The 25,488-nt window shown below is 41.0% G+C and overlaps 1 protein-coding gene across 1 annotated transcript in view; it reads left to right on the forward strand.

Annotated features, from left to right (window-relative positions):
* The window catches only part of LOC144673030 (scavenger receptor cysteine-rich type 1 protein M130-like), a 41,617-nt gene that overhangs the window by 14,925 nt on the left and 1,204 nt on the right, over positions 1 to 25,488 (forward strand). The window contains exons 2-5 of the mRNA XM_078535026.1: positions 12,398 to 12,712; positions 17,809 to 18,123; positions 19,293 to 19,607; positions 24,870 to 25,184. Of these exons, the coding sequence (XP_078391152.1) occupies positions 12,398 to 12,712; positions 17,809 to 18,123; positions 19,293 to 19,607; positions 24,870 to 25,184 (1,260 nt within the window). The remainder of the gene's footprint in view (positions 1 to 12,397; positions 12,713 to 17,808; positions 18,124 to 19,292; positions 19,608 to 24,869; positions 25,185 to 25,488) is intronic.

Here is a 25,488-nt window from a genome sequence, read left to right on the forward strand (position 1 = left end):
GGTAGATAGCGGATTGCACCAAGGTGTCACAGAGGGAACTGTTTCATTGTAATTTTGACAGGCTAGTGAAGGGGGGGGTTTGTTTGCTGCTGGTATCATGCTACAATTCGTGGAAGTGACGTAGGCTGCTGGGGTGGTGAATGAGTTCGTGGTGAACCACGTCCTAGTTTCAGAAAAGATGTGTGCAGAAGTGCTGGATATGTGTCGGATACTGTTCAGGGGCCAAAGAGCAGGGTTTGCTGGGCTGGGGAAGAAGGGAGGATTCTCCGGATGTTAATTGTGAAAGGTAACATAATCAGATCTGTGGAAGGCAAGAAATTATGGAATATTAGAGACTCCTTACCGAAATAATAATGTGAAGATTTATAACCCAGAAGTCTGTGGAAATCAGTGGGTTTGCAAAGAATGTTTGTGGACTGCCTAATGTCAGCAATTGAGACAGGAAAGTCACGCATTGTAGGTATCGGAGAAGGATCATGTGATGGTGAAAAAAAGTTTATAATTGGAACAAAACTTGCTGAATTATATTTTTCTCCAGACATTCAGGCAAAAGCATGATTTTGCACCAAGACAGACTTCGATGTTCCGGAAAAAAAAAGAATGAACCCTGTGAGTGGGCCTAAGTCGGACTATATTCAGGAATGTCGAACATGACCACACCCAAAAAAGGCAGATGTAACTGGGGTCCATGCTGGCAGCCATACCCACACCGATGTGAGTGCAAATGTCACATGAGAAAAAAGTTTTTTCACGCAGTGAGTAGTTGGGGTTTGGAATGCCATGCCTGGAATCGTGGCGGAGGCAGCTTCAATAGACGCATTCAAAATGCCACTGGATGATTATTTAAATTGAAACAAATGTGCAGGGCTTCAGGGAAAAGGCAGGAGATTGACACGGATTTAAAATGTCCAGCGAGCTGATGTAGACACGATGAGCCTAATGCCACCCTTCTACACCTTTACCGTTCTTTGATTCTGTGATTCTTATTTTGCGGAAGTAAAATAAAAACATGTTAATGTTTGTTTCCTCAATGAGAGAACGAGTTGTGCTAAGCTGTGGTGTGTGGTGGTGGATGAGGAATGTCCGGGCCTATGTTCATTAAACAAACCGAGAGCCCTCAACAAGCCCATGTGGAGTAAGGAGGTTTAGAGGGATTCGATGTACATAGTGAAGAGTGCCGATCAGGGCAATGTAACTGGAAAGTTTTGAGGTGATGTGGGGGATCTTAATAATCACAAAGTTAGGTAGGGGGTTTATGCACAGTAGGGGGAAAAATAAAGCCTAATATGAAGAAATAATTCCATCGGGGTAGGCACTGGTGGGGACAATGGGTTTAATAGGAAAGTCCTTTTTGGGAGTATATATATAAAGTTGGTACAAGTGGGCTGCAGAGTTGGGGCACCATGAGGCTGGAGACTTTAGAGGGAAGGTCTACTTTGGAGTTGACCTCAGTCGTAGGCTTGCAAACTATAGCTTGATGTTTGTTGATGGGGTTTTGTTCCAGATGTGGTGCAGAAGAAGTGTCTGAGTTTAGGTCCACAGACTCTGCAAGGTAGAGGACGGTGTGCCAGACAACATGCGCACCAAATTGAGTTTGTCAACTTTGCTTTTTTGTAGATTGTATCAATGTCAATGACTGAACACACAGTCACACAGAACAAGATGTTGATGAAGACTGTGATTCTGAGCCAAGCTCATAGAAAAGCCAAAGCTAATTTATCTGCCGTTATGATTCTACAGTGACACTCGGCCATTAACTGGCATAATGACTTATAAACTGACATTGTGAATATAAAGTAACCAGAACGATGGAAAATTAGTAATCACCCCAAAGTGACCCATTGTCTTCAATCCTGAGCAATAATAACATATTTACTCACTTGTAGCAAAACAAACAAAAACCAAGAGATTATCCGTGTCGCAAAGTATTTGAGGAGTTAGAAATCGACGCCCTGCAGATACACTGTTCAAATGATTAGCAAGTAATCATGTGAACTTAAGCCGTTCGATTACCTCCAAACTAGCAATGTGATATTATATACCCAACTGTCATTTAACTAACTCGCTGCCCATAAACTCCCTCACTCCTCCAAAAGGACAAGCTCCCCACAAATCAACCCTCGTCCAACCTATAAAATAACATTAACATCGACCAGTCCAAAACCTACCACTCTCGGCCTAACAACGCAAAAAAGTCAACAAAGCCTCCGTCTGATGTGTTGAAATAGAAGATGAAGCAGCACTGATAAAAACAAGCTGTACTGACGCAACTCCCATGTTTGGGCCCTGCAATATTCGCCAGTAATCTGCCGGAACACCCGTGAACTGATACCACGCCTGTTAACTTACTGAGCGCCGTAAACCTATGGGCAATGGCAGACCGACACAAAAACAACAATATCTACCCGTACCACTGTCTGTGTAGTTAATCGTGTATTCATTTAATATAAAAAAAAACTGAAAAACAATGCACTATCAATTAACTGAACTATTCCAATAAAGCGAATACTCTCTAATTAGAAACGTATGTAAAATTACATGACACATTGAGCTTATTGAAAATGCAGGCACAGTAACATTGTGAAGTAGCATTGAGTATTCAAGTAGCGCTCATAAAGAAATATCAATAATGAAGTAATTCAACCACTGGTTTAACTTGAACTTAACCATTAACTGTATCAGCTTCCTGATTAAACTTTACTCAACATCTGTAGATTGACTCACATCAGTCAGCTGGGTGTATGAATGCCCGACATCAGGAAATTGAATCATCAACTACCAATTCAAAAAACTGGCGAAAACTGTGTGAACACAGGCAAGGTCGTTGCACGGCTTTCGCTGGAAGGCCGGGGACGAGGGTGGGCCAAATTCAAACCGGTTTGAACATGAGGCAGAGGCATTGCGTGGCCTTCGAATGGAGGCCCAGGATTATTTGGGACTATCGTGAAAATGGTTCGCACATTATCTTAATTCATTAACTGGCTTTAAATAATGGCTCGGGATGATTTGGGACTAACAAATAAAATTTCCATTGTCGGCAGAGCGCATGATTTTTGTACCAAACACCTACTTTGAATCTGTCAGTGCTGGAGAGCAGATTTTTCCTAACTGGTAGAGAGAACAAATTGGCGACCTTGAATTTGAAACACATTCACATATTGGATATAGGTAAACTCCAGGCATTAATCAAAGCAGCAAAATCAACTGGCCGAAAATCCGCCAGGGGAACAGAAAGCAGGGAGCGATACTGAATGGTCGTTGATTTTACATGAAGCATCAGTCCAATACTGCCCCGAACGTGTATGTGTTAGGGGTACTTTCTCATATTTAGGCATTACAGTCATCATCAAAAGTGAAACATTAAATCCTTCAGCACTGTATATAAGCAGTGATCAAGCAAGACAGCAAATAACAAATTAAATCTTGCATTGGAGTTTGCTAATTGATACATTTTGAGTTAAATTGACAGTTGGCAAAATATAATTTATATAAACCGAGACATTGCAAATAATATATAAAAATAAGTATTCCTGGCTGATTCAACATCAACAAAATGACTCGAAGCACACGACTGTTTAAAAAATAGAACCTGGTACAAGAATTTTACCTCACCTGCTACAACAATCACATCAACTTCCAAATATTCATTTTACTGATTACCAAGCAACTGATTTAGAAATCCTCACTTAACAAAGTTACCACGACCCATCAATTCATCCCTCGCTAATAAACGAATACAATGTAGAAATGGTAACCAAGTGCTCTGAAACTGACCTAGCATCTCAGAAATTCTCCAGTGTTTATCACTTTTCATATTAACAAACCATCCATTACAATGTAAAGTGATACACTGCAGACTGGCCAAAAACCATTCAAAATATTCAGCACCCAAACAAAAAGAGGCATACTCGTTATCCGAGGTAATTTTTAGCCCTCATCGAAATCCTATCCGTAAAGTGCTGACCCTGGTCTGCTCTGGGGAGTTTGGCTACACCGAATCATTTATTTTATTCAGCAGAAACCCTGGCCGCCAGTAGCTTGAAGGCAGAGTTGTTGAGGAGGGTGACGTTAGGGAGGGATTTGGGGGCGCGGTGGGAACGGTGATCAATGCCGACATGCCGGTTGTAGACTTTCACAGCCTGAGCAATGGCAATAGTCGATTAAAGCCGCCAAACTAGACGTATTGTTTGTTGCACACGCCAGACTGTCTCGACAGTTTACCGACATCTTATTCCATGAACAACTATTAATGACACTGGTTTGGACTATTTGCAGGTCACATTCTGTCATGTTTTTCCCGTGAATTGGTGCCGGTACCCAGATATACAGCCACGACTCATTGGCCTGGACATGTTCAATGTTCACAAGCCTTATGTCAATATTATAAGGGAGCAGCGACGAAGTTGCTGGTGCAGACATCACCACAACGCCAGGTGTTTCCTGTCAGTTCTGCACAACAACAAAACATACAGCGAGTGCTCTGTGAATCTGCACACTACGAGCTGCTGTGGGATTACACACAGACATTTTCAGTAGTAATTACTCATTTTAAAGTAAAAACACATTTCATGTCGCAACAAATATCCCTGTTGGCTCTACTTCTCCCCAAGACTAGCGCTGATTAATGGAAAAACATTTATTCAAATGATTGGCAATATTTCCCAAAGAAGGTGCAAGTACATTTCGGAAGCTTATAGAGAAAAATTTAGGAGCGGCATAGATCCGACTGGGTAAATTGGGAAATGGTGGTCTCTCCACATCTGTTTTTGGTGATAATGGAAATCAAGCAACTGCCCTTCAAATGAAGCTTTTTCTATAAGTTTAACAACAATGGGCACCAATAATTTAGAAGTCAATGGAGATGAAGCCGGTTTTCAGACTTCAGGTTATTTCATTCTCAATAGTTAGCTAAATCGCCAAGTTTAGCTGCTTGAATTTCTAATGTTTTCACTATCACCCTATTTGGAATCTCCGCTAAATTCTCCTCCACAATTTTGACAAATTAAACTCGTTATGGGACTGCAGACAACCCACTGAAATATATAAGTAGTAGCCACAAAATAATCAAGTGCAAACACACAGTGTCATCAATATACACAGAATTAATTATCTGCGAAGCTTTTAAACTGGGTCCTTCGGCCTTGGACCTGAGGAAGAGAGTTTGTAAATAGATGTTTGCGTTGATTGTGTCTATCGCTATCCTATGGTGAAAAGGTCTCTCGATAAAGTGTCCCAGTGTGAAAAGCATTTATTTAATTGTTTAACACGTTTAATAAATGTAAGAATTAAGCTGCAGTCTGTCTAACATTGAAACCTGTAAACCACACGCTCCCCAGCTCAAACACAGATTATAATCAGGATGCAGAAAATACATCACACTAATCTTAAAAATTAGAACTTTAAAGCTGTCAAACATAACCGAATAGCTCTCATGAGGCTCCTGAGTTGGCCACTCTGATTTTCATTTTAGAATAATAATCATAAATGAGTACATAAACACTTTGTTGTTCCTTACATTCTTTGTTACAGTCTGAAGGAATGTTCTTCTCCTTTTTATACCCGACATCTAGCTGGAAAGAAAAATCATATTTTTTTCTTGCAATGCCTGTTGAATTTCAAGTGAATTTCATATCTCATCCCAAAGCCATCAGTAACGAATAGAGTTAACGATTCATGTTGAAATGACCTTCCATGTGGTTGGGAACTGGTTGAAATGACAGGTCATCTAGACATGAAACGATAACCGTTTCTTTCCGGAGTTGATGCATCACTGGCTGTACATTCTAGCGTTCTGATTTGTTTGTATTTTACGTCAACAGCCTCACATTTTTTTCGCGTTTTTTGTACTGAACAGGAAAGCCATGTAATAGGAGCAAAGAAACAGAGAGACAGTTAGAGAGTCTGGTGGTTAGAAAGACAGAGACTGAGTTAGAGAGAGTAAGCCAGGAATAAGGCAGATACAGAGAAACACAAACATTCACACAGACACACACACAAACACACATAAAGAGATACATCTCAGGGCGAGTGGGGAAAAGTATTCCAATTAGCTTTTGTGTCATTAACTGGATGTTATGAACTTAAATAAATTGACAACATTGTTACTGAACAGAAATTTAATCACACAGCGGCTGACTAAGATCAGGAATACACCATAAGACATAATGGTGTAATGATATTCCACAGGATTCTTTTGAAGGCAATTGGACATGTGCTTTAAGAGAACTCATTTGCAAATGTATGTCGGGATAACAGCAGTTGTGACACAGCAGGTGTAAGAGCCCACTGCTTTGTAAGTTCCTGCTGTAAATTTCAATGATTGAATGACCTGATACAGTGTTGTTGACTCATTTCCTTTCCATTCTAACAGGAAAAGGCGGTGGATGGGCCCTCGGTTCGTTTTATCCATTAATGGGCATGTTCATTCTCATTGGTCTGTTACCAGACGGCACTCTAGAGCTCTCACATGAAAGCATCTCTATTTTATTTGGAAGGAAGAGTCAACTCTGTTCAAACTGTTTTCGAACACTTAATTGCCGCCTCAGCCGGGTTTTCGGAAGGTGTTCGAAGGAGAGCCCGGCATCTGTGTACAGCATTCGGTTAAAGCTCAATTCCCAGCGCAGGATCCCAGTTCCGGGAAGATGCTGCGGTCCTTTCTAACTCTAACTGCACTGCAACTTCTGAAATGTAAGTTTTTTAAAAAAAATTACCCTGTTCTACATTGCGGCTTCCACTGTTATTCAACAATGAATCTTATCAATACAGATATTGATATTTACTGCAGAAAACATTGAGCTATTTTGTAAGGTAAATTTTGGATTTGTATTCAAATATTAACACGTTTGCCTATTGTGTAATGGGATATTGCTGCATAATAATACGCAGATCGAAGGACGCTCGCTGCCTGAAAGGCCGGTGAATGCAGGAACCCTCATCACAATTAAAACATGTTCGGTTGCGCATTTAAATTATGGTAGCGCACAAAACAAGCGGCCAAAACTGGAAAGTGGGACAAGGCGGTATCCGATTTTTCGACCCGCGCAGGCCCATTCAGCCGAAGTCTCTAATTCTGAGCCTCAAATTGCTATGGCTTTACCCGTGTGCATAGGTCCCTGTTCTCTATCAGCGTTCACCTGAATTCCCTTAACCGGCTGGCTAGTTTGGAGTTGAAAACATTCCCAACTGAGACAGTTGTACAAATATAAAACAGATGGATTTGCCGAGAGAGAATAGTCCAGTCTGGGCTTTATTTATTGAACACGGACTTTTTTACATTTATTTCTGCGCTTCATTAAGATCGTATGAACTGAGGATTAATGAGTCGAGTTTATTTGCCGAAATTTTATCCAGTTAATATTTTAGACATTTCAATTGATTTAAAAATATATCATTTTGAATCATATTTGAAAGGTTTTGCACCTGGTTGGTGATTGTTTTAAATGTGATATTTAGGTCAGAACGATTTAAATCCGAAAGAGAACAGAAATAACACAGCAGCTGAATTTATTGAGTCCCCTGCTACTCTTCCTCACACACAGCTTATTAAGATTAACACTCTGATCAGACAATTTCAGCAGAGCTGGTACGACGTCGAAAGCCGTCACTGTTAGAATATCATGGAGCGGAGTCCTGGTTTATGTCAATTAACTGAGTATGAAACTGCACCTACTAACGTGTGAGCCTCCACACATAGTACTCTCAGGGGTATTTCTCAGTCGACGTTCCGCCTGAATTATGTGTGATATACGGGCAAACACTAAGCATGCATAACAGTGGGGTCTGCCTTCGAGTGTTTTGCAAGTTCGATAAATAGTTTATATTGAAATAAGAAGAAAGAGCACAATTAATAGTATAATGTTTTCTTTTGGCGATTAATTGCATTCTCCAAATATATAGTTACTGCAACTTCTTTAACTCATGGGAAATGGTACTTATCAATGTTCTTGCTTAATTTGATAATACAACCTTCCAAGTTATGACCACATTGTATGAAGTTTAAAATTCCCATTGAACTATTTGTTTTCACGGGTTATGCGATAAGTACGTTCACTCAAATTTATTCCGAATTCTCATTGTTTTTCAAGGTCCCATGTGGTGTTTAATGAGGTATCGAGACTTGTGCCTTTACTTCCTTCCACCGGCCTGATATTATTGTTCAGTTTTATGTCGATGCCTTGGTTGAAATTTGTTGCTGCTTCCAGTGCGTTTCTTCATTTACAATTCTAAATCTCTTATTAGAAATAAGAAATGCTGCCTTAGTGACAGGGAAACCTCGCTGAATTCTTGTCAGGTACACGGTAAAAGGAACATGGCTCTCTCAATCACTTTCTAATTATTTTGAAATAAATGACTGACACTAAACTGCAGGCATTGTAATTTACTTGAGGAACATGTCTTCTAAATCAAAGAACTGCTGGAAGCATGTATTATATATTGCTCCGGAAAATATTTTCACAAATCCCGGAATGAACAAAATTCTTTGTCAAAAATTGGAATATTTTTCCTTAAATTGGTAATTAATTTGGGATGAAATAGTTAGTTTAATTGTGTTGAATTCTGAGCTAGTAGACTCTTTGCTCATTTGTTTCATTTTAAATCCGCCAAGTTCAAAAGTCCAAATGTTGACCATTGCTTTTGGTGGCCGTTATCTGGGCTAACATGTTTTACTTATTTCCAATTGCAACCGAGACTTGAATGTCAAAAGGTCTAAAGTGATCATACTCCCAGCAGTTTGCTTTTATCTTGACCTCTGCCCCTCTTGTACAGAAACCGCAGACTGAACATGCAATTCGAACCTGGTTATTTAAATTTAGTGGATAAGGAGCGTAAAACGTCGCTGTTAGAAAGGAGCGGATCAAATTCTGGAATGTAAATTAACTCAATGAGTACAGAATCCTGGTCAGGGCAGTACTCACTGGTGAATGAACCAATGCAGATTTCCAGTAACTGACTTTCCTCAGTAGAAATGCGGTCAAACCTACTTGTGATACTTTGAAATAAGAAACATGCAAATGCTTTATTCAGCAGTAGAGTGTTGGACCCAATTTTTGAATAGAGTATAATAAAATATTAATCATTGTCAGCATCAACATTGCTCTAATTATCTGTTGCCATATGTATAATTATTAACTGCAATCTACAAACAATAAATTAGTTAAAAACGTTCTTATATTTACGTATTTGCTCAGAATTTTGTTTAGCTTTTACTTTCATCAATATTATGGCTGTTTGATATGAAGTTGTATTTTCTGCTTCGCTCATTTTCTATGTACAGATTCACGAAATTATCAAGTTTTCTCCGCCTCCTTCCACGTTCCCGATAACTTTTATTTAGAGTTAAGGGGATCTCTGGATTTTTTTTTTAATTTATTTGCATCGGGGCGAGGATTTTTTTTTTTTTGCTGCTTTGTCAGTAAAAAGAACTAAAATAAATTGTGTTTTACTGTCAGGGAATAAATTCGAGAATAGTTATCAGATACATTTTTCATTTACCGAAATATATTTACATTGGCTATTTAATTTAATTCTTAAAAAAAGTAATATTTTAAAAAGTTTCAATTCTAAAATTCTAATTGTGTCGCTAATTTAACGAACATTCCCTGCGCAGCGCAGAAAGGAGACAGAAGACAAAATTAATATTATCCAGAATCATTTTCACAAACCAAGCGCAGATCAGGTTTAAATCCACAAAAGCGGGCCAATGTTGTTAAAATTTAGAATGCGTGTGATTAGATTGAGCGAGATTTGAAATTGTTTATTTACATTGTGGAAATGTCATTGAGTGCATATTATGGACTGTATTATTTTCCGTTCATTCGACATCAAACAGGGAAATTAATTTATCCAATTCTATCAATAACTGTGACATCTAAATATTAACTTGCATCTGCTTAACATAAACTTTGAATACCTGACCAAATAGATATCACATTTCGATTTAATCCAGAATACAACTCCAAAAACGAGGCAGTTAGTTTTAATTTCTCCCCTGCGGCTCTTGCACAGGCAAAGCAGACTCGATTGCAAATGTTTTTAATCGCAGAGTGTTGGAAGGATTAGAAGGCTGATTATCAACCTGTTTGAATCGCGAATGCTCCTTCTATGGCCGGCAAGTCCTGCAGTGGGACTTGAACCTAGAGCTTTCTGGCTCACAGGCAGGGTTGCTATCTACTGAGCTACAGAATCTTTAATCGCAGAGTGCTAGAAGCAGAGCGCATTTACTCTTGGAGAAGCATGAATCACATTCTGGGATGTAAGGTCAATGACTGACTGTACCAACCCTGTTAAAGTTGCAGTTACTGCCAACTGAACCCGCGCGCATATTTTTCAAACATATGTTTATCAGTGGTAGAGCTTTGTGACTGTTGTGTGCTATAATGAGCTGAACGATTTCAAATAGTATTTTCAACTTTGGAATGATGGACAATGACTTTTTTTTTTCAAATTTAAATTGTAAATTGCGATCGATCAACGTTGGTTGTGATAGGATAATTTTGGTAAAAATGAGTATTAATTGCACGCTGATAGTTGAGGAGAGCATAAGATCTCACATTTTACCGGGAATTAACCTGTAAACGTGCTTGATTATGTGTTTATTTTTTGGGTGCCTGAAATATGTTTTAATTAAATCACTTTCCTAAGGCAGACATTTATATGTATATTACTTATGTGAACCTGAATGTTTGTCAGCCTGTTCCACATGCTTCATATGTTTTTATAATAGATCATGTAGTAGCTAATGAGATATCAGATCTCAACTCTCAAACTTGCATTCCTTTATGTCACTTTGTATCAGGCTTTAGGTCTCATTTATATCTTGTGCACCTTGTACATGAGGTACTCAAAGAGGACATGTTTGGGCTGACGCTCAAGGGGGTTGCTATGAACTTGCTAGTGCGCAGCTTGTTGAGTATTGTTGCGACTTCCATTACCCAGGCAATCACAGACAATTCCAACAAACTCCTGAGTTATATTTTCTAGGTAGGTGCACGCTTTGTGCAGGTCTGGCAGAAATCATGTAAGGGGTTGCAGAAATCCAACTGAGGGTGGGAATCAATGTAAGATGTTCTATAACACGTCAAACAGGAAATATAGAGATACCAGAATATCCTCCTGGTTAAAATAAAAACCCGAGCCAATTTTGGAAAATGTTAACGCACAGTCAATGGTGTGAAACCAACAAATGGAAAGTGACCAATAAACATGCAGGTCACCATGTCTTCGAGCACCGAGAGTGAGTGAGGTAAACATACCATCGATAGTATGTTAGAGGGACTTCAGATGGTGAGAAGGTGATCTGTGCAATGGGGTATTCTCGGGATCTCCTGGGTAAACGTTGACCAGTTAATAACATGAACTTGCTCCTGAGCCTGTACTGGATGCATCATCAGGAGTGGAAAACAGATGAAATCACAAACCGCTGGATTATTTCTTCCGAAAAGCGACGGGAAATCTACCTTCAGATAATGATGGAAACTTGGGTGTTTGTTGAATTTTTTTAACATAAAGTTCCTGAAAACATTATGTTCAAAAAATGACAAAATATTCTCGCAGTTGCTTTGAACAAATAACGTTTCTGGCAGTTTCATCGTCCTCTTAAACCATGAAACTTTAATTCTCAACATTTCATTTCAGGCAGAACCGGGAACAGTCAGGCTGATCCATCAGGTAATAACTCTTAATTTTCATAGTATCTGATATTTTCCTGTCCAATCTACGTGAATTAAAACTAACTGTCGGGGGCAATTGCGGTACCGATTTGATCATTGATTAACTCGCTTTCCATGTGCCTGTCAGGGAGGAATGGAATGTTTCCTGCACTCTGATAATGAACATATTTAAACCCTGTTGAGGGACAATTGCTGCCTAATGCAGAGCGACCATGACTTGGGTCCCGGAGAGGGGAATGTCAATAACCACTGATACTGCTGCCGATCCCAAATGGGCTGCCAATTCGCGAATTACAACCAGACAGAGATAGAGGTTACATGACGTTCCAGTTCCGGTGGGCGGGGAAGGGTGGGGCTGGCTGGGAGAAGGAGATTGCATTTGTGCTCTGGTGCTCTGAATGGACCTCAGTCTCCGCCAATCAGTGAGTTCGCTGTTATAGTCACGTCCATCTCCTGATCTCCGGGGACTGGAATATATTCTGAACGTATCGACCAACTGTCCCAGAAGGGGCATCTCTCCCACTTATAACCGGCTCGTTTAAAGGGTTGAATACAATTATACCCTTGTGTTTGAGAGGTTTTATTTTTAAATCGGGATTCAATGGGAGATTGGGCACAGGCCAATATTCCAAACTCTTCTGCTCTGACCTGCAGAAAGTGGAGACCGGTTAGATGGGTCTCGCGGTTTTAATAGGTTGTAATTCTGCGCTTATTATTGTATTTTACAGAGGCGGTGAAACTGAGACTGGCGAATGGGGGCAGTCGGTGCGCAGGAAGATTGGAGATTCACTACAGGGGACAGTGGGGGACTGTGTATGATGACAGTTGGGTCCTGCAGGACGCCGCCGTTGTGTGTCGGGAGCTGGGCTGCGGGACCGCGGTCTCTGCACCGGGCGGGGCTCACTTTGGGGAAGGCTCCGGGCCCATTGTGACGAATGATGTTGAGTGCAGCGGGAACGAGGCCGCCCTGCGAGACTGTAAATCAGTTGCCTGGGATCACTATTCCTGGTCACACAACTATGATGCCAGCGCGATCTGCTCAGGTACAAATATTTCTTCTGCTTCTCATCGCCGCCGGGTCTGATTTTTTCCCTGGAATAAAGGTGGAGATGTTATTTTGGGACAGCCGATTGCTGAAGAATGAGACTTAGGGCAGGATATTCCACTTGGAGTTAATGTTATATTCAATCAGATTCATTGTGTGTCATAAATTCATGCCAATAATTGTGTTAATTTTAAAAAAAAATAAGCTCACACCGGAATGGCATCATGCACCCCGCTTTATATCACTGCTGGCTTCCTGCTGTGAGGTGACCCGGACCATCCGAGGATAGGGAAGAATGTCCGGAAAATCCCGCACGCATTCTGCCTTCTCCCTCGCCACTCGCCCGGATGGTTCGGGATGCTCTTGGGGGAATGAGTGAGAGCGATTGCAAAGTCCAGTTGTTCAGTTGCCCGGCTGTTAGATCATTGATTTATGTTCTCCCTCCCTGTATAAATTCCCTGGTGTAACGACCCTGCGAAGAACATCGGAGCGCGCACGTGTCTTTCATTCAGCTCCATTGCGGAGTCTCCCAGAGAGCAGGGGAATTCCCCAGATGAAGTTGAAACTTCCCGGGCTGTTCACACATAGTTCAAGGCGCCAATACTTCCGCAGGGGCCGCATGCTCATCTCTGCCATTCCTTAGGTTTCCGAGAGTCACTAGAACGGAATACTTGGGCTGATATTTTACAGGTTGTGAAACGGGAATTGGGGAGGAAGGTTTCTGTGCGTAGGGAGAGTCTAAGTCATGGGGCAGCACGGGTCTAATCTGCAAACAGAATCCCGATGTTAACTGCACAGTCCATTCGTTTCAATATTTAATTTATATTGAGATCGGAAGAAGTGCTGCATTTCAAACAAATATGTTAAGTGCAGTGCACGGCACAATTGCAGTGAATAATCTTAACAGCGTTATAGTACTGGAAGAAAAGCGGAGAGTTCCCCATCAACGCACCCAAGAAATCCGACCACATGGACCTAACCTGGCCATCCTCAGAACAGATTCATTAGCAATTTAACACTTTCTAGGATTTTGTTGCAAAGGGCAGCGATTATAAAACTGAATCAGTCTTTTAAAACTAAACTCAATGGAGATTAAACGGAAACAGCATTTTCTAAGTTACTGATCGATGTCGAACTTTTTTCAACTGCTTCAGTCATGTCTTTCTTAACGTTATATGTTCTGAAGACGAGTTGTTTGGTCATGACTACTCAGTGCTCGGCTCCATTCGCAATTCATCAAATTAGGAAGCAGCCCAGGAGCACACAGAGTAAATCCTACACAACATCCATGCCTCAAATGATAAAAGACAAGTAATAAGTCCACCACACGTGTGTCTGCAAACGGCTAACGACAGCAAAGAATGAGAGATTCCACTTAACATTCAGTTGCTTTACAATCAAACAGTCCATCACCACCTTAAACTTCGGGAACACCGTTGACTGAACTTTCATTTGCAATACCGAATGCCAATGCCGTGGCGTCTTCAGCGGGCCAGAGGCTGAATGTTTTGTGAGTTTCGGTCTTCAACTGTCTCACCAGAGTTTCTTATTTCCCGAATGATTGCTCATTGTGGAAACTGCACTTGACCTGTATAGGCGCTGCTGAGGCACTGTTCAGGAGACTTCCCATCCCCAGACGAAGTTTGATCTTTGACTGGTTGTTTAATCACCGCCATCAACCACCATTCTCTTCCTCAGTGGGGTAATAAGACTGATTTCTTAATTATGTGCAGGGGGAACGGCAGCCCCTCTAAAAACATTCTCTTCTCCATCTCTCAAAGAAACAGCCTTCTCGCTGGTTCAAATTCCATGAACTCCCAATAGAACAGCAATGTGGTAACCCGTTCACCACACACAAGGCAGCTTCTTTTATGAAACACAAAATAATCTTCTCAAGCAAAATTGGATGGACACTTAATACAGGTCGTGTTAGCGAAGTTCACATCTGTAGTTCTGTTGGAAACATTACACAGAATCACACATTTTCGACGATAAAGCTACTTACTCCATAGGACAACCGGTCAATCTCAGGGTTAATGATCTAATCGAGCCTCCCCCGCTCCCCAACCAATTTAACCTCCCACAAAATCAACACCACGTCTTCTATCTCCATCAATATAACGTGAGGTTCCATTCTCCCCCATCTGTTCATCAGTCATAAATAAATCCATGTCAATCACCTCATCTTCTGTGGCCACGAGTTCCACATTCTAACAGCTGTCTGGTAAAAAAACATTTCTTATGCATGCATTTGGAAATTTTAGTAGTTTTTTTAAGTTTGCAAGTTTGGCCATAGACCACAGTTAACGATCATCTATCCTTTCAATTCGTTCAATCGTCATATAGATCTTTATCATTTCAGTGCTCGGGCTACCTTCCCTAGTGAAAACAAATGTACCCAAGCAATTAATTTCATTTCCCCCGACATTCCTCGTAGAACTGTCAAAATCCAATTAAATAGCTTTCAACTTTTCTCGCGTCTCTTGGAATTTGACTGCCCCGTTGCAGCGGTGCCGTGGGAGTAAATGGCGGTGAGCTATTCAAATGTGCATTGACTTCGGCAGGACTGTACTATGTCGGGAGCGCAAGAGTGGGCTGACCGAAATATAATGAAACTATCAAGATTTTTGATTTCTTCCCTCCAAAAATGAAGGCCGAGACTGAGATCCATCCGATGGCGCATCAACCTAATTTGCACTTTCATTTTCCAATGAATACTTGAGCTCTGAATTAATTCTAACAAAAGTACTGCATTGCCCTTAACTATTATAACATTCATTTGAAAATTAAGTGCACATTTTGTGAATTTATTGCATTTACTGTTTATTCTATCTCTGTAAGTACCTCCTCACAGATTTCCTGAGTTTCAACTGAGCTTCGAATTTGACTTCACAGACTAATTTTGAACTGTTTCCTGTGGATAATCTGTTTCTGTAAACGGTAAACAATATTGTTCCTGGCATCCGTCCTGCTGGAACACAATGTACTACCTTTGTGCTGGTCTGAATATCTACCCTCAATCCCTAATCATTGATTTCTGTTTGCTATGCAGTTTGGAATTAATTCTGCTCACTGTCCGCTAGCTCCACATCGTCTCTCACGGAATTAGCTTGTTTTCTTCTCTCTATTGCACGATAGTACAGAAAATCTACTGTTAAATGTAAAGGAAACGATGTAACTATTGTTACAAGATGTCAAAACCAATGATTTGAGTAAGAGGATCCTGCGGAGAGACAATGTTCACGTTTCACACCAGTAGCTTTTGGCACTAAAACTGTGGAAGCGATATTCAGAGACGACATTCGTTAATGGACAAACAATCCATAAACAACGTTGGTAACCATTATAGAAGGCAGCGATCTGATACTCTGTTATCCAAACGTTTGAATGCATCCGGCAGTGCAGTTGCTGTCCTGCATCAAATGACCCTTAATTATTGAGGGTCATTTTTGTTTTTATCTCTTCTCCCCTACATTATACGATGTAATTTAGGCTACGTGATGGAAGGTTACTGGACATTAATTGCCAAGGCCCGTGAAGACTATTCGGTTGCAATGAGTTTGCTTCTTCATCGCCTCTCACTGACCTGATTAAACTAGATGTGAGGGCCGAGTGACGATGAGAGAGAATATTGTTGGACTATCACTGTCTCCCCATTTATTTGCTCGTCGATCATCGCCTTAAGAGGCTCCCTAAAGCTTCGGGAATCAAAAGGTGATGTAAGGGAACAAGAATCAATCGACATAAGCTGTCCTTTCAAGTTTACACTTGAAAGACGAGGAACATTCTGGGGAGCTCTAAATGCACTCCTTACATGATCAGCGTATTCAAACCAAGGCTTGGCTCCCAGAACTGTACATGGTTATCCGGTGATTGGTTCCTTTTGATTCTAGCTGTCAATATGTTAAAAATGCTAAAATAGCACGAGCCATTTTTTTCCCCTTGTATGTGACCGTTACATTTTACTGACAGATTCAAAAGGGCTCTTAACATTGCTTTGCGCTTCCAGTGTTCGGAACTTTTCACTAGGAAGGTAGTGTGGAATCAAACAGTTAATGTTTGAGGTTATTTCATGTCTGTGTTCGTAAATGTGCTCCATTGACGAAATGACAAACGCCAGCAGATCAAATGGGAGACTCTAAACACTCGAGGACAAGTCAGGGTTCCTGGATTTATCCGACTAATTTTCTAGCCTTTCACAGTATGTGCAATAGGTGCCAGGGAAGAGTTACTCCCTGAAAGTATTATGAAGAGAAAGCTGCTGTCGCTTCCATATAAGTAGATGTTGTGAAGAGAGGGCCTTATAATTTCAAGAGAAGGGATTGAAACGTGAGGGGCCAGAGGTAGTAAAAGTAGATAAATTGGGACTTTGAGAATTGATATGTAATAAAATTATTAAATACAACCCGATAGAAAATACAGAATGGAAGGGAAAGGGATTTTTTTTTGGTGATCAGATGTTTTCCCGCAGGGATTGATGGGGCTGGGGAGGGGAGGTGCCTGGATGCAACTTGATGTAGTTTATATTTGCAAATTAGTGCCAATGTAATACCAGCTGTGAAAAGTCGAATTCTGGGTGGTTTTCATTAATGAGATCTATCGACTGCACCTCGAAGGTGTGCACGTGTGTTGGGGTGAAAGATGGTATGGTTGGAGGGAAAGGGTAGCATTATCTTTTTGTCATTCAGTGTAGACAGAATTTCAGTTTTCTTCATAGGCTGCATTTCGGTCTATAGTTTCAGGGCGTGAATCGGGATAAGAACGATATGGGAATGAAGAAAGTTGGCTGCGGGTAGAGTAGACATTGTTTGACGTCAAAGTGCACATCTCTTTCAATATATGCTTAGCCAAGTTCCCTCTGTAGATATAGTGCGCGTGTGTGACACCGTACTGAGGTAGCAATAAATCTAAGTATGTTAAAGGTTGCATATGGCCACTTTGCAAGCAATAACTTCTGGAGCAATTTAGGGTTTAGCTTAATCGCGATTATGCCAGAATGAAAATTTTATCAGGAGTCATCATGACAGGTTTTGCTTAAACAGATATGCACAAAATTGAAAATGATTGCGACTATCATGAATTGTTCTTCCTCAGATCACAGGTTTCCCAGACTCGTTTCCGGGGATTCCCAATGCTCGGGCAGACTGGAAATACAGTTCGGCAAAACCTGGGGAACAGTGTGTGATCTTCACTGGGATTGGAATGACGCCAGTGTGGTTTGTGATCAGCTTCAGTGTGGAGTCGCTGTGTCCGTGGCAAAAGGGGCTTATTTTGGAAAGGGCACTGGACTTCAACGGAGCGATAAATTTGAATGTAAAGGCAATGAGACAAGCCTGACAGACTGTCCTAACTCTCCAGTAAATGAAAACGTGTGCACCCACATGAACGATGTCAGTATGAGCTGTTCCGGTGAGTAAAACGAATCCGAATGACAAAAAAAATTTTCTGGTGAACTTTTCAGAAACTGAGAAAAAGCCATTGATATTTCCTTCTTTGATGATCATTCCCAAGCTCTTCTTTATAGTTCACTGTCGCTTTATTATGATTCTGGAATAACACAATTATGTGTAAGTCAGTAACTTCTACGTTATCTGAAAATAGCACATTATTATTGCTAAATTAATGCTTGCACCATGCATAGGTTCTTCATTCACATTTGCCAGAACACCCATTATCGAAAGAACTCTCAAGTCGTGTTCTGTTTGCCAAACCTGAGGCAAACTTCATTAATTACAAACGTAGGCGAATCATTAATTAACGGTGGTTGCGTTATTTTAGAGAGGCGTTTCAATGAATTGACCCAAATGAGGTAAATAATTAGGAGAAAATTTCCTTTCTGGTTTCTCGCTCAAAATAGTGGGATTATCTCAGTAGCAGCATTGCAAGTCTACTTTCAATCTGCCCACGTCAGCAGTTCAAGAGAATGGATTTCAATCGCTTTTGCAGGGGAGTGTAGGAACCAGTAATAAATGCAAACCTTGTCAAATATATTCCTATCCCCGGCAACAGCAAATTCATCCTTTGAGTGGACTTGTTCTGGTTTACTGCACCCGTCACTCTTTGTCAAATCTTTGAAATCAATATAAGATTTTTAACATAGTTTTATCAGCCCTAATTCTTCCAGATTAAATAGCTTCAAGTCATCTTTGTTCAAACTGGGATCATAATACAATGCTTAATTACATTATACATCTTTCATATCTACGTTTTATCCCCCCCAAGACGAATATTTTCTTCCGGAGTGCCCTGTCCAAATCTGACATATGTTATGCAGGTTGGTTCTGGCCAATACTAGGTATGACTGAAACGTCACGTCCAGTCCTTGGAATTTCAAAGCTGATGTGACAAAGTCCAAAATTCCATTAGCTTTTTGTTGGATGAACTCTCTACTTTGAGCAAATAGACGCGTTCGTTTAAAGGCTTTCGCAGTCTGGTGAGTTTCAAACAATAAGATGTGTAAACAGTGCAGTGTAACACAAACTTATCCATTTTCATCTCTTCCTTTTTTATCTTTCGCCATGTCTATATTCAAATGTGGATTTACAAAATGTTTTCGTCCTTATTTTTATTAAAAACAGGGAAGCATGGACCCCGATTGGTTGGTGGTGAGAACAGGTGCTCCGGCCGGGTGGAAGTGCTGCACGGAGGGCAGTGGGGGACGCTGTGTGATTTTCACTTTGGTTTACAAGACGCCAGTGTGGTGTGTGAGCACCTTCAGTGCGGGGCTGTAAAGGCAATCCCGAGGGGTTCTTACTTTGGGCAGGGAACTGGCCCCGTGTGGAAGGAAAATTACAGGTGCCGCGGGAATGAAACCCGATTGACAGATTGTCCGGTTACATCCGGGGAAAGTTTTAACTGCTCACATGGAAATGACGCGAGTGTCATCTGTTCGGGTGAGTCCTCTCAATCGATGTAATCATGGATTAAAATAATCTCCCTGCAGAACTGAAAGAGGCCTTTCAGCATGTTCTGTCCGTGCAGGTTCTCTGCAAAAGTATCTCACCCACTCACACACCCATGCAATTTACAATAATCCGGTATTATTTTCCATGCAATTATATGACCACATATATTTTAAAATCTCCGATTGATATTCATCCACCAGATCTTCAGCCAGTGCATTTCAGATCCTCGCCGCCACATACTTAGACGGTGCTTTTCATATCTTCAAACACCATATTTTCCGACAATGAATTGCAGATCCTCATCATCATCATTTTCAGAGAGTGCATTTCAGGTCCTCATCCTTCGCTTTCTCAGGCAGTGCATTGCAGACCCTCATCATCCACATTCTCGAACAGTACATTGCAGAACATCAAACACCCACATTCTTAGACAGTGCATTGCAGATCTCCATTCCCCCACATTCTCAGGCAGTGCATTGCAGATCCAAATCCACCACATTCTCAAGCAGTGCATTGCAGATCCACATCCCCCACAATCTCTGGCAGTGCATTGCAGATCCACATAGGCCACCATCTCAGACCGTGCATTTCATATCCTTACCCCCCACAATCTCGGAAAATGCATTTCAAATCCTAATCCACCACTTTGTCAGATAGCGTGAAGCAGATCCTCACGTACCACATTCTCAGCCAGTGCATTGTAGACCATCATCCACCACATTCTCAGACAGTGCATTGCAGATCCTCAGCCACTACAATCTCAAACAGTGTATTGCAGATTGTCATCCACCACATTCTCGTACATTGCATCCCGGGTCCTCATCACCCACATTCTCAGTCAATGCATTGCAGATCCTTATCCATCACAATCTAAGACAGTGCATTGCAGATCGTAATCCAGCATTTTCTCAGACATTCCATTGCATTTCCTCATTCACTACAATTTCAGTCAGTGCATTGCAGATCCTCGTCCTCCACATTCACAGGCAGTGCATTGCAGGACCTGATTAATGGCACCATGCAAAATTAGCATCCTTACGTCACCATTTCCAATTTGTCCATCACCATAAATCTGTACTGATCATTCATGATCCTTCCGCCAATGGTAATAATTTTTCTGTGTCATATTGTCCAGATCCCGGAGGTTTTGAGCATTCCCTCTCCAAGTAGAATATTCGTAGCTCCCTAAAACCAGTAGAAAAAGTAAGTTTATCATCACCATAATGATCTTATGAAGCATTTCTGCATCTTTTCTAATGCCTTCAGACCCTCCCTAAAGTTTGTAGCCCAAAAATGGAAGGATTACTCCAGATGAGGCCGACATGAATCATCACATCTTCCCTGCCGTGTACTCAGTGCCTTAGTTATACACCAAAGAACTCAAAACTTTAGTAGCCTTTTCGCAAACTGCGCTGTGAAGCACAATTGTTTGTAGAAATGCACCCGAGATTCATCAGCTGCTGAAACTCATTTAGAAATGATCCCGTTCTTTATTGTTCCTTCTACTCGTCCTTCGTGTGCCAGCCTTACTTCACTTAAAAACACTCTCACTTCTAAAGCACAAGGCCAGGTACAAGAATGACTCAAGTTATTTACCAGAGCAGTCAAGTCTGTGAATGAAGTGCAGTGCTGTGGGAATGCTGCCCTCTATAATATTTCGTGTTCCAGGTAAGAGGGGTAATCGATGCCATATCTGCATCAGTGGAGGTTAATAAAAATGTGAACCATGGCTCTACTTTGAGGGAAACGAGAGAGTCTTCCCCGGTGTCCTTTCCAAAGTTAACCCTTGATCAACATAAAACAATGTAGCTCATCTGGTCATTATCACATGACTGTTTGTGCGATTTTACTGCGCCCATTATGGCTGCGGCGTTCCTTAAATTGCAACAGTGACGACATTACACAATGCAAATAAATGCCTGTAACTTGCGTTGAGACATCCGGTAGTTTTGAAAAAAACACTTATCAACTTTAAATATACATTTATTTACTTCCGACAAAAGTGAGCCAACCAATGCTTCCCTCAGCTAAATTTCATCTGGAACTTTCCGGCCCGTTCTAACAGCTTGTCTGTGTTCGATTGAATTTTATCCTTTCAACATTTTACAACACTTAAAAATTCCGTGAAAAAAAAACAATAAATTGTTCCTCTTACAACCAATAATATATATTACTGGAATAATATATATAATATATATTACTGGAAAATTAGGGTTGCTATCCGGATGGAATGTTCTTTTCCTCTGGCCTGGAAAAGAAGAAATCTTGAACACGACATCCTGTTCCCTTTCAAAGAGCAATTCCATCTCCAAGCAGCCATTTCAGCCTTTTATTCCACAGGCGCTAACATTTCTGCCAAGCATCATTCGTGGCCATTTTCCAAAGGTCATTTGAAAGTCCATCAAAACCACATCCACCCCATGACCCTCATTAACACTCTCTGTAACCTCATTTATTTACTCTAGCAAGTCCGTGTAATGCGATGTCTCTTACCAAATCCGCCCTAGTTTTTAATGAATCCACATTTTTTCAAGAATAACTTGCTGTTACTTCTGCCCAAGGGATATTTTCCAAGGAAACAAAGCTTTCCCAAAGACAATATTAAACTTACTGGTCTGAATTTACTGCATTTATCCTTACACCCTTTCTTGAACAAGGGTATAATATTTGGAAACATCAGTTATCGGCATTGAAGAAGGATGGGAACATTATGACCATTATCTGGCGATTTCAGTTCAGGTCATGCCCCTCCAATACATCTCATCCAATCCATGTGTCGTGTCAAATTCAACATCAGTTGCCCTAGCCAATTCGTCATCTTTATAAATATCTAGCCATTCCATTTTTTTTTCTTCTGCCTATTCTTTGTCCACCATTGAGCAGCGTTATCTTCCTTGGCAAAAACATACTCAAAATGCTCACTCAGCAGCTGAGCCAAAACATCAGCCTTTATATACCGATGTCCTTCCTGGTGTCGGTTTTGTGCCTATATAAGACTGTAAGATCACGTTTTATGTTAGTGGGACTCTCTTATACGGTCTGGATATTGTACATTAATCTTGGATCTCACTTGCATTATCCCAATTCAATATCCTATGCATATATTTTGTTCTGCTTCACCTTAATCCCCACCTCTTTAAACAGCCAGGGAGCCTTGGGGTTTTTGCATCGTCCTGCACGTGTCTAAGCCAATTTTCCATTTTTGCACCTGCAAAAGAGCCTGCACGTCACGAAAATCATTTATTACAATGTATGTTCACACACCTGAATGGTAAATATAATTGAGGCCCTTATACAACCCCTATTGCTCTTATCCTGAATAACACCACGTTATTTCCTCCGTTATTGCAATCTTTCTTTTCTAGTTTTCTGTGCAGTTTGGTTTTTCTCTCTAACATTATCTGCCCGTTCCCATATCCCAGCCAAATTAGTTCTGAACTGTCCAACAAACAAACCAGACGGACATTCCCTTCGGACTTTTTCATCTGAAACACATGAAAACATCCATTGGTCCTTTCTTCACAGAACTGAGTCTATGAGTCCATGAGAACAGATCACAAAGTCACATGAGCTTGATTAGCGCTCTCATGCACCGTTTATCCGGCGACGTTCATCAGTTCTATCGCTCGTGCGTTGTGCTGGGATATTTTAATATTATCAGGATATTATTCCGTTGATGGCAATTTACTAGATTGTTTGCAATATCCTTAAAAATCATCTGCAGGACTACACCCCTCTTCCTACCTCTGAAATTGCTCCACTAACGGAGCACGAATGCCACTGCTCACCCTACCGCATCAGAGGGCTCAGCAGGGTCCCAGTGATCTGCCTCACCTTGGCACCACGGTCACAACATTTACTTGAATAATTATTGCCCCGGTTATGTTGAATCAAATGTGCATTTTTTTTTTAACGTTAACCCTTGCTCTCAACGGCTTTCTTCTTGTAGATGAAAGTTGGTCACTGAAATTGACAAATGGGGGAAGCCGCTGTGATGGTCAGGTGGAAATTTACCATAACGGTCGCTGGGGCAGAGTACAGGACAGCCTCTGGGAAATAAACGATGCTAACGTGGCCTGCAGGCAACTAGGATGTGGTGTCGCAATTGCCGCTTATATCTTTTCAAATTATGGAGAGAGTGAAGTGCCTGTGTGGGTGAATGATGTCCAGTGTGGAGGAAACGAATTGCATCTCCGCAACTGCAGCTCATTTGCGATGAATTCTTCTCTCAATGAGAGTGTCGGCGTCGGAATTCTGTGTTCAGGTGAATAAATAGTTCAATTTTACAGGAACATACATAGAAATATCTAATAAGGAGTGTGGTGTGAATATACGTCACTTGTTCCTCGAGTTCTTTTAAGATAACTGCTTAACACTGTAGGGCTAACGTGGAGAGAGTGGGCACGGACAGAACTGATCAACAAACAGCACTTTCATGTTAGCTGTGCATTTATTAACGACAGAATTCTCAATTATCTCTCCGACAGGAAATTCTGACTGCACGGTTGGGAGAGTGTGTTGTTAGCGCGGGTCGGGGGATGTTGTGAGGCGGAGGTGAGGTGGTGTCGGGAGGAGCCTTACAGCTTGGTGCGAAATTGTGTTAATTTAACAACGTTTTCATAGAATTGCAGTTCACATACTGGTCAGGGCAAGAGGCCGCTCATGGGATTTCTGGATTATTCCATCCTTGAAAAACCCAGGTACTTACAGGCCTTTCAGCAGCAGAAGGCTGAGCTTCTGTGAAATGTCTTTCTTAAAAGTCAACTTGGTTTCTTTTTCCACTGATGCTGCCAGACCTCCTGAGGAGTTACAGCATTTTTTTCAATATAATCATTGTAAAATAGCGAGATATTCAGAAATCGAGTGAAATAAGGGTTCGAGATGCGTGCAGGGAAAAATAAACTGTGTACAATTGAAGTTTATAAGTAGTTTGGGTGCAACGATGAATACAAAGAAGTTTAATTGAGGTTGAAACAGGGCACACAGCATTGAGCACACAATATGTGAACTGCAATCCAAAATATCGTAGGAGTCAGGTGTGGGAATATTTGAAATATTTGTGCATTCCACACTATAAATTTCAAATAATTAGAGATACATGGTTTCAACTATAGAAACAGTTACCTGTCATAGTCAAGTCAAATATTTTTTAAATTACTTTTGCTGGATAATATCCAATAGTTTCAATTGGGTTATGACATAAATGCGTAATCGAATCCTCTTGATAAATACTGTATTTTTTTGGTTCAGAACACATACAGTTAAGGCTGTCAGATGGTGGAAGCCCATGTGCAGGACGAGTGGAGATTTATTACAACGGGACCTGGGGCTCAGTTTGTGATGATTCCTGGGATCTGACAGACGCTGACGTAGTTTGCAAACAGCTGCATTGCGGAAAGGCATTGGACGTGACACTTCCTGCCTCTTGTGGACCAGGCTCAGGTCCAGTTTGGCTGGAAGGCTTGGAGTGTTCAGGGGAGGAATCGTATCTCTGGCAATGTCCCTCTGCATATTGGGGTTCCCATGACTGTTCTCATAAAGAAGATGTGAAGATTATGTGCTCAGGTACGGGTGACCTTAATGAACTCATTTCCTTTATACAAGAAGATTCACACAGATGGTATTTTACTGAATAGCGCAGAAACTGCACATCAACGGTTTATTCTGCTCAACGCGTCTGACAGCTGCTTATTCTGCTCATAATCTTACATCATTTCATCTGGCATGAGCTGAATTCCACTCTGCATTTTCCTCTCGTGTCTTTATCAAACGTCACATTCAAGGCATCACCACAATTCGCCCCACCAAACGTACATGTTCCATGTTCCATATTCTCCTTCTATCTGGGTAATAGAGAGTGAAAAAAAAA

Source organism: Cetorhinus maximus, unplaced genomic scaffold, assembly GCF_964194155.1.
Source record: "Cetorhinus maximus unplaced genomic scaffold, sCetMax3.hap1.1 HAP1_SCAFFOLD_204, whole genome shotgun sequence".
NCBI classification, from domain to species: domain Eukaryota; kingdom Metazoa; phylum Chordata; class Chondrichthyes; order Lamniformes; family Cetorhinidae; genus Cetorhinus; species Cetorhinus maximus.